The sequence below is a fragment of the Rutidosis leptorrhynchoides genome, chromosome 11, assembly GCF_046630445.1.
Source record: "Rutidosis leptorrhynchoides isolate AG116_Rl617_1_P2 chromosome 11, CSIRO_AGI_Rlap_v1, whole genome shotgun sequence".
Lineage (NCBI taxonomy): Eukaryota > Viridiplantae > Streptophyta > Magnoliopsida > Asterales > Asteraceae > Rutidosis > Rutidosis leptorrhynchoides.
The window spans coordinates 143,155,134-143,165,865 of NC_092343.1; the positions used below are offsets into that span (position 1 = coordinate 143,155,134).

Sequence of the window (10,732 nt, forward strand, 5' to 3'; positions counted from 1 at the left end):
ACTGGTAAAAAATGTTTATTAGTATTTGTTATGTGTGATGTACAATAATCACCATTCATTATATGTTGATTACAATATTAGTTAGTTTTTTTAGAAGTCCTATATAATAATTCAAATAAGTTTAAGTGTTACATTATGACTATTAAAGTAGTTATTGTGAACAAATAAAAATTAAAAATATACCATGTATAAATAAAAGAAGCTAAAGATGCATGTTGGTAGATAACACAATTAACCAAAAAAAAAGTGGCACTTCGTTGCGAATGAGAGTTGGTAAGCCCATACTCCTCCATCCCATAATAAGTGTCATGTTTGACTTTTCATGATCTTACATAACACAAACAAAAATATTTGAAGTTAAAAGTTTAAAAGTATGTATCTAAAGCAAATTATATTGTGGTTGTAAGTTTGTAAGTAATCTCTCAATTTACTCTCTCTCTCTCTCTCTCTCTCCATCTCTCTCTCTTCATTTCACTAAAATGGCTCTCACAAATATTTTAGGAAAAAAATCATCGAGTGATAATCATGATGAAAAGTATGACGTATTTTTGAGCTTTGGAGGTGTTGATACTCGTCGTACCTTCACCAATCACCTCCACCAAGCCCTTGAACGTGCCGATCTCAAAACCTTTTTGGACAAGGAAGAGATTCCACCCGGGCTTTATTTGAAACCGGAATTGGAGAAAGCAATTAAATCATCCACGGCTTCTGTTATCGTGTTGTCTGAGAATTATGCTTCTTCTACATGGTGCCTTGATGAACTTGTTCTGATTCTTGACCAACATAAGAAATTCAGACAAATAGTTATCCCCATCTTCTATCATGTCGAACCCACTGATGTCAGGAAGCAACAAAACAGCTTCGGAGAGGCAATGGCAGAACATAAAAAGAAGATGGAAGCAGAGGCAGATGTGGAGAAGAAAAGACTTTTAACAGAGAAGATAGAAATATGGAAGAAAGCACTTACACAAGATTCCAATATAACTGGATTGGAAGTAAGGGACAGGTAAACTACTTTATCCATACTTAAGCTTAAACGACTTGTGTTGTTACAAAAAAGTATATAATTCCAATATTTTGCATTTTTTTACTCCGTAATACCACTGATGATAGGGTTGAGTTTTCAGATATATTTGTGTGATAGATTCAGTATTAGTTATAATTGTAACTTAATCCAAGTGTGTTGCGACAGACATTAAACATTTACAAATTTATATACACGATGATTTTTTTTTCTTTATGAATTACATTTGATTCCATTGTTTTGTTTATATTGTGATCTTGCATCTCTTAGTTAAAACAACCACATAAGATGCTATATGTCTAAATGATGGTGATTTATACACTATATATGAAAATTATATTAACATTGACATAATAATAAGTATTGATTGAATACTACCTTTGGATATCAAATGATGCTAAATGTATGACTTTCTAATTACAGTTCTCTATGAAGAAAAATTTTCAGGCTAGAGACTGAATATATAAAGGAATTTGTTAAGGAGCTTTGCAAAAGAATACGTGTACCCGTAAGGACTAGTTTACCACTACTTATTGGGAAGGAGGATGCAATTGAATATGTCAGTTCATGGTCGAAAGATGGATCCTCAAATACCGTTGACATTCTTAGTATTTATGGTATGGGTGGGATTGGAAAGTCAACCTTAGCCAAATATATTTATGACTCATATTGTCGCGAGTTCGATAGAAGCATCATCGTTAAAGATATTAGTAGGAAGTGTGTTGGAAATATTAATGGATTGCTTGGTTTAAAAATTCAACTTTGTAAAGATATTTCAAAAGCAAGTTCAATTGAAGTTCATGATGTTTCTGTAACCTATAATAAAGTGTTGATAGTTCTTGACGATATCGATAGTATAGACCAGTTGGACGCTTTACTGGGAAACAAACGTTTTCATGAAGGAAGCAAAATCATTATAACGACTAGGGACATGTCGTTGACAGAGAGGTGTGAACTATTGAAAACGAAAGTTGAAAAAAGGCATACAAAATACCCACTTGAAGGCTTACCCGAAAACGCACTAGTAAAGCTTTTATGTCATCATGCGTTCAACGGTGAAGACCTTAAAGATGGCTATGAAGAGGTTTCGGAGGATATTTTGAAGTATTGTGAATGACATCCATTGGCTCTTAAAGTTTTGGGTAGGAATCTATATAATCGAGATCTTTCTTATTGGGAAGGCTTCATAAAAGAACTAAAAAAAGGACCTGAAGGAGCCGTTTCCCGTGTAAATAAAATTTTGAGAGCGAGCTTTGAATCTTTGGAGTCCAAAAATGACAAGGAATTGTTTAAGTATATTGCTTGTTTTTTTTGTTGAGATGTATAGAGGTTATGCAGAAACCGTACTACAGGCATGTGAAATGTAACGACCCGACTTTTTCGACATGCTTTTGTGCTTTGTGCTTTCACGAAACTGCGTATTTATGCGTATTGTGCTATATTATACTCTGGGATCTTACTACATGTGGATTACTTTCGTTTATATGTTAAAACGTGTCTTTAAGTACGTAGGTTACTTAACTTGATCCCCGAAAGCTTTTACGACCGTTAGTGTCACTTGACGTTTTGAACGAGCTATGTTTGTCGGTACACGTTTAACTTTGGTCATAATCGGAATATTATGACTACAAAATACTAATTGTTATTTTATAATAACAATTACTTGGGTTTTAGATGCTTAATTACGCTTAGTAATTTACTAGAACACACTAGTTAGTCTTGTTGGACTTTCTACTTTGTTGAAATTTAGCCCACCCTACTCTAGCTAGTGGACTAATTATTTAGCCCAATTATTAATGACTAGTGACCCAATTAAATGTAAGATAAATGCCCATTTATTAGAGGAAACATACTAGCATTTTTGCTTACCATTATCCTTAATGTTGCATGGGATCCTAACATAAGCACCAACTTTAGACAACCATTAACCATAAAGCAAAAAGTTGTCCCCATTGTCCCCTCCCAAGGCCTACAGCCACCACCACCTCCCCACACCCCATCCCTCTATAAATACCAAGCTTATCTCATTCATTTTACACTTGATCTCATTCACAATTTACACACACTTACTCTCTTATTTTCTCTCTAGTCTTTCTTACTCTAAAAAGTGTAAATTTTAAATTTTTCTTTTCTTCTTCTTCTTCTTATGGTCACAAAATCATCATCATCTTCATAAGATTAAGCTCTTTAGCTTTTTGATCTTGTTATATCTTGTAGATTCAAACATGAATTTGAATCCTTCAAGAACATGGAAGATTCAAGCTTTCTAGCTTTGAATCTTCACTTATTTTGTAGATCTAAATCTTTTTAACTTTTAAACTCTTTATTTTGTTATAAAGATTCAAACTTGTGTTTGTAGTCTTCATGTTACTTGAAGATCTAGCTTCATGTTTCAAGGATCTTCAAGAACAATCAAGATTCAAGCTTTCTAGCTTTGAATCTTCGTTACTATTGTTAGATCTAAGTTTTCTAACTTATAATCTCTTTATTTTGTGATGTGTGTAGCGTGGTGTACGAAATAGTTATATATTTTTAATGCGGATTGCTACAAAATATGACAAGTTTTAATTATTTATTTACAAATGGGATATACCTAAACCTTGCTACAACACTATAGGCAGTGTACCTAATCGTAGAGTAGCGTAGTTTTTAGTAAGTCCGGTTCGTTCCACAGGGAGCTAGTGAAGTTTAACACTATATTTTTAACAACTATATTTATACAAAATATATATAATTATATAAGTAGTATTATTATTATATAAAGGGGAGTTTTTACCGTTTAGTGACCGGTTTGTCGATTTTAAAACTTAAGTTACAATTAAAACCTAATGCAAAATATTAAATATAAATATATCTTAATTTTAAAGCGTAAAGTAAATGACAATAATTAAAATGACAGAAAATTAAAGTGCGATAAAATATGAAATAAAGGAATTATGCTTATTTAAACTTCCGTAATCATGATGTTTAGCGTGTTGATTTTAATTTAGTCCGATGGGTTAATTGTCCTTTGTCCTGGAATTATTTGAAACCTATCTGGCTTTTGACCAAAATAGTTCATCGGTTATAATTATAAAATGCTCGGCAATTTAGCCTTATACCCGAAGTCAAATAACTCCAACTAATTGGGGATTTAAACTGTAACAAGGTCTTAATTCTTTGTTTAATGAATACACCAGGTTATCGACTGTATGTATTCCAAGGTTTTAATACTCTGTTAACAATTACACCCAAGTTTCCTTAAATGTAATCCACCCCTGTTTCAACTAGTCTAGTGACCAATAATTCACCCCCGTGTCCGGTCAAATGAACAATAATATGTACTTATAAATATTCCGCCCACCGTGTCCGATTAAGCGTATATGGATATTTATAGATACATAAAATTATAACCTTTATATAAAATTAACGAGGTATCGTTAATTAAATATAAAGCCCATTAAAAGCCCATAGTCTAATTTCCACAAGTGTCGTTCTTTTGTCCAAACCCCAATTATGGTCCAAAGCCCAATTACCCCATTTTTAGTATTTAGCCTAACATCACGATTACTTCGGTATTAAATAAGCATAATAACGGCTTAGCTACTAAACATTAATGGAAATAATATAAACATAACTTACAGTGGGTATTAATAGCGTAGTATTACACGGGCAGAGCTTCGACTTAAAACCCGTAAAACATTTCTTACAATAACCCAATTATTATTAAACTTAAATTAAAATTAAAATTAAAATTATAAATATATATATATATATATATATATATATATATATATATATATATATTACATACGTAAAGAGAAAGAGAATTGAAAAAGGTGTACTCAATTCATTGAATTACATCGCCTTTTATAGGCAAAAGATTAATTTGAATTTTCACTTATGACCCCTGAACTATGCTCAATTAACAACTTTTTATTATTTAATATTATTCTTATTATGAATTATTTAAATATTATATTATATTCTTGTGCATAGTTGACTTGTACTTTCAGCTCTGTTGCGTCGAGCGTTGAAAGTTGGTTCATGCCTCGGTTCCGGATTTTCGAACGCCTTTTCGTACAATTTTATATCGTGTACTTTGCGTTTTGTAACTTGTACTCTTGTCGTTTTTAGACGTTCTTCATCAATAATTTGAACCTTTTTAATTGTATCTTGTACTTTTTAGCTTTTTGGACCTTTTTGTCTTTGAATCTTCGTTTTCGCCTTTTGTCTTCGCACTTATTTAATATAAACGAATATTACTTGAAAATGGAACAATTGCAACTAAAATCTTGTCTTTCTTGGGGGATAATGCTATGAAATATATGTTCCTTTTTAGCCTTATCATTTTGTTATAAATATCAAAACTTGTGTTTGTGATCTTCATGTAACTTGAAGATCTAAGCTTTATGCTTCAAGATCTTCAAGAACACCAAAGATTCAAGCTTTCTAGCTTTGTAATCTCATAACTTGTGTGAAAAGGATCCAAGCTCTTTAGCTTAGGGTTCCATTACTTTGTTTGATCAAGTTTATGTTCATACTTGTTTGATTGAATGAAAGTTTGTAGCTTTAGTTGTAAATAGAACTTGTATTTGTGTTAAGACTAAGAATATGATGTAACCTTGGTTCATCATCCTTCTAAAACTCTTAAGTGAGTTGTAATCTTACTTAGTCTTGACATTTTGTGTGTTGATGGTTGAAACTTGGTCAAGGTGATGCTAACACATCATTGAGTTGTACACTTGAAGCTACAAGCATCAAGGATGAGAACCATGATGAGCATCAAGCACCAAGAATCCCACCGGAGCACATGTTTTCTATTTTTCTGGATCTGATCAGACTCTTTGGGCTTCTGAAATGTTGATTTTCAGATAGTTTGTTTCGAGTAGATAAATTTTCATTTAAGACTCACCTCAATCCGATATACGGTTTATGATTTATAGCCTTTTTAAAATCACTACACCTTTGTAACGTTGTGCTGAAATTTCTGACCTACTCGCACTTAAACCGTCGCCACGGTTAAACGAAGACGATTTTGGTTCTGAAAATTGGTCAACAATTAGAGGACTCACATACGGAGCCTTGGCCACTGACTACGCGTCTTTTCGTTTTGTATAGAGGTTATAGCAGCTGATCGAAGTCATCCTTTTGTTTCGATCTCTATACTTGTTAAACATACTTAGCTTTTATGATGATGAATGATGATGATGATGACACTTAAACTTATTTTATGCACTTTTAAACTTATGGTGACAACATACTGACCTAGTGACCTTTGACTTAGGTTGACAACCTTTCGTACCGACTTACTACTTGCATACGTTTCATATCAACCTTTACTGCTTATTCACTGTGAGTTATAGCATCCCTTTACTACTTTTACTATTTTTGGGACTGAGAATACATGCGCTTTTTACGTTTTACATACTAGACACGAGTACTTAAACTTTACATACGTGTGGGTTACAAAACGGCACAAAGATTCCCCTTAGCTCGGTAACGTTTAATCATTGGTTTCCTAACCGTGAACGCGAATCTTAGATATGGATCCATAGGGTTTGACAACCCCACTCGGGCTAGTCGCGCTAGCAGACAATGGGTGTTTAATACTTCGAGGATAAACGCACTCGCCAAGTGAACTTTTAGGGTGTGATATACATACGTTAAGTCTAGTTACCGGGTGCCCACGGTTAAGCATATATTGTTCATACTGTTTTGAAACACTGAAATCTCTTGGTCTGCATTACTTTACTGATTACAAACTATAGCTCACCAACATCTGTGTTGACTTTTTAGCGTGTATTTCTCAGGTGCTTAGACGATGTTGCTTCCGCTATTAAACTTGCTGTCTTGGTGTTATAGACTTGCTGTTATCGACCTGCAGTGTTAGATTTCCGCTGCATTACTTAGAGATGTCTCAATTATGAAAATTTTCTTTTGCATTCGTAATTTATGTTATTTTCGAACAATGGCTTTGTAACGACCTTTGGGTCACATACTTATGTTTATGCTTATATTCATAGGAAGCACGCTGTCTTTTGTAAAACGCTATCTTTTTATGAATGCAAAACTGGTTTTCAAATAGCATATAGTGTTTGATCTTGTAATGATCCTGTTGTTGATGAACCATACACGATGGTTTTGTACGAGGCGTCACATGATATAAACACTAGCACCTGGATCGAACATCTCATCGACAGATGCCTTCTTTGTACCAAAAGTAATGGCGACCTTCAAATGCATTCATTAATTCAAGAGATGGGGAAAAATGTCGTAGATCTCGAATCTGAGAATCCAGGGGAGCGTAATCTATTATGGTGTCAGAGGAGTCATTCAAATTGTTGAGTGAAAAAACGGTAAGAGGCCATATACATGCACATTAATTAGTTTTAAGTTTTGTTAAAGATGTTGGTAACAGTTAGCATTTATATGCTTTTTATTTTTGTTAGTGTACAGGAAAGATTAAAGGCCTCACACTTAACATGAGAATGCATGAAAAACAATTAAAGCTAGAAACAAACACATCAATGACCTGGAATCCAGAAAAGCCAAATATCCGAAGTGTTAAATATTGAATCTGCCTGATCAGAGTAATCACAAGCACACAACGCAATAGTAGCTGAGTATGAACACAGAAAAGATAAATAAAGACGACACAAGAATTATAGTGGTTCAGTTTCGATGTGAAACCTACATCCAAGTATTATTATTAATTTGGAGGTGGTGTACATATGAGAGAGTATTTATAGACAAGGTTTAAGACAAACCCTAGTCTAATTAGACTTAATAACCGGCCCAGACTAAATTAGGGTTGGCCATTCCCTAACTTGATCACCAAGTAATCTGCCAGCCGTATTACTTAATTTATCTGCTAAGTTATACCGAAGCCTACACCCTTAACCACTACTAGAAAAAGAGCTTTTCCAGACGACACCTTTCCAGACGACATTTATCGTCCACAAAGATCCGCTAAATAACAAAAAAACGGCTTTTTAGCCTCGCTTTTTGACCAGACTTTTCCGGACGACTCCTAGTCGTCCACAAAGGTGCCCGACAGAATTTTTGGCTCCAAAATATTTGGCTCCAAAAAAATGGCGGGAATACCTTTCCAGACGATTTATCGTCCAGGAAGCTTTCCGGGCGATTTTTAAGTAGATAAATGAAATTGTTATGTTGTTGTCATTTGTTTTGAATGAAAACGAATTTTAAGTAGATAAATCGATTATTATATATAAAGAGCAATATTTAAGTAGACATACGAATTTTTTTTTAATTAAACACGACTAAAATTAAACACACTTCAAGCACACGACTACAAAGTTGCTGGTATTGAAACACACTAATAACGACGACGAGGATGACTACGAGTAAATACATGTAAATACATGTCAAGGATACATGTCAAGTTCGAGGTCTTCACTGGGTTAAATTAGGGGTTAATTAGGGTTTAGTCAGTATGCTTCAGCAGTATTTTTAGATAAACATATTTAGGCATGTATAAGTTATAATCAATTGTTTCCCGCCCAAATGTGGATGACGATGATGACGATGACGATGGTGATGAGGATGATGATTATGACGATGATGATGATGTTGATGATGACGATGATGATGACGATGATGATGACGATGATGATGACGATGATGACGATGACGATGATGATGATGATGATGATGATGATGATGATGATGATGATGATGATGATGACGATGGTGGTGATGATGACGATGATGAGGATGACGATGATGACAATGACGATGACGATGGTGATGAGGATGATGATGATGACGATGATGATGATGATGATGATGATGACGATAATGATGACGATGATGAGGATGACGATGATGACGATGACGACGATGATGACAATGATGATGACGACGACGATGATGACAATGATGAGGATGACGATGATGACGATGGTGATGATGATGATGATGATGACGATGATGATGACGATGATGATGATGACGACGATGATGATGACGACGACGATGATGATGACAAGGATGATGAGGATGACGATGATGATGATGATGATGACGATGACGATGGTGATGCTGATGATGATTAGGGCTGTTATCGAACCGAGTCGAATCGAATATCATGAAATTATAGCTCGTTCATTTACTAATTATTCGGCTTGAGTTCGACTCGAGTTCGATTAAACTATTAAAAACGTGCTCGAGTTCGAACTCGAAAATGTAACTATTGTTCGAGTTCGAGTTCGAAGCTCGTTTAAGTTTGAAAGACTTTAGTTCGAAACTAGGTTTTAAACTTATTACACTTAAAATGCTCGTTTAGAAGCTCGAGCTCGATATGCTCGTTTTTTAGATCATATCTTATTGTTCTAGTACGTGCAAAAACTCAAATTTGAACCCATTTCAACTTTTGTTAACTTGAAAGTTTTGTACTAAATGAGTATCAAATTTTAGACACAACGTACTTAAGTGTATGGTTGAATTTCGTACTTATAGAATTTCGTACTTAAAGATAAAAGCTATGCTCGATTAGCTCGTTCGACTAGACTAACTCGTTCGTTTGTAAAAAATAAACGAGCTTTCAATTGAGTCGAGCAAAATACTAATGCTTTTAAGCTCGGTCCGTGAAACTAATCGAACAATAATTCATGTTCGAGATCGACTCGAGTTTGAATATCATAGTGTTCGAATTCGAGAAATCCGAGCTCGAATTCGAGTAGCTCGTGAACTGCTCGGTTCGTTAACAGCCCTAATGATGATGACGATGATGATGATGATGATGACGATGATGATAATGATTTTTGACGATGATAAAAAATACAAATAACTAAAAGATTTCAAATTAATTATATAAAAAAAATTAATAATTTCACCAAAATATATATAAAATATTTATTGAAATTATGTATTCATATAAAAAACATATATATTTATATTTATGTTAATTAATAAAATTTATAACTATTTAATTAATAATAAGATATTTATTAGGGATTAATAATATATCAAAAAGGTAAATATAATAATTACATAAGTTAAATATAAATTATATAAGTAAATATAAGTTTAAATTAATAATAAAAAGAAAATTAAGAAATTTTTAAGTTTTCACGAAAAAGTGGCGGGCTTCTCCTAAAAAATTTCCCTCCGTCACTATTCCGAACGATCAATCGTCTGCAAAAGGCTCGTCCGCAAAAAAAAAGCTGAAAACAGCCGCCTGTAGCTTTTCTTTTATCACTTTTACAAAAAAAAAAAAAAAAAAAACACATCCAAAAAGCTTCGGATTTTTCAGGCGATTTCAGGAGATTTGAAGCTATTCAACAAAAAATCCAACAAAATCATCCATCCCAAAGTGTAAACAAGGTATGTTCTTATTTTTTATTTTTGAAAAATTTGGTTGTTCTTCATTTATGAATAATTTAGAAATCCGAAAATTTTGGGTTATTTTAGGAAGATTGTTGTGTTTGATAATGTTCAGGCTTATGATTTTCATGCATAGTTTATAATTTTGATTTTGTTTGATGATACTTTGAATATTTGAGATTTTAAATCCGAATTTAGATATTAAAGTGGTGGGTTTAGTGATGAAATTGTCAAGAACATGTAATTAAAATAAATAAAATTGAATAAAATTAAAGTGGTGGGTTTTGTTTGATGATACTTTGAATACTTTTAGATTTTAAATTCGAATTTAGATATTAAAGTGGTGGGTTTCATGATGAAATTGTCAAGAACATGTAA

At 33.3% G+C, this 10,732-nt stretch overlaps 1 protein-coding gene across 1 annotated transcript; it reads left to right on the forward strand.

Moving 5' to 3' along the window:
- The first annotated feature begins 479 nt into the window (after window positions 1–479).
- On the forward strand, window positions 480–2,141 carry LOC139875019 (TMV resistance protein N-like). The gene is made up of 2 exons (XM_071862405.1): window positions 480–1,006; window positions 1,472–2,141. Exons 1-2 carry the CDS (start codon window positions 480–482, stop codon window positions 2,139–2,141), a joined length of 1,197 nt encoding a protein of 398 aa, XP_071718506.1.
- The last annotated feature ends 8,591 nt before the right edge of the window (window positions 2,142–10,732 follow it).

Bases quoted from the DNA above. Each gene is read 5' to 3' on its own strand.
- LOC139875019 (XM_071862405.1), top strand. From the start codon at position 480: ATGGCTCTCACAAATATTTTAGGAAAAAAATCATCGAGTGATAATCAT. The intron at 1,007-1,471 runs GTAAACTACTTT...AAAAATTTTCAG, and splicing joins GGATTGGAAGTAAGGGACAG to GCTAGAGACTGAATATATAA.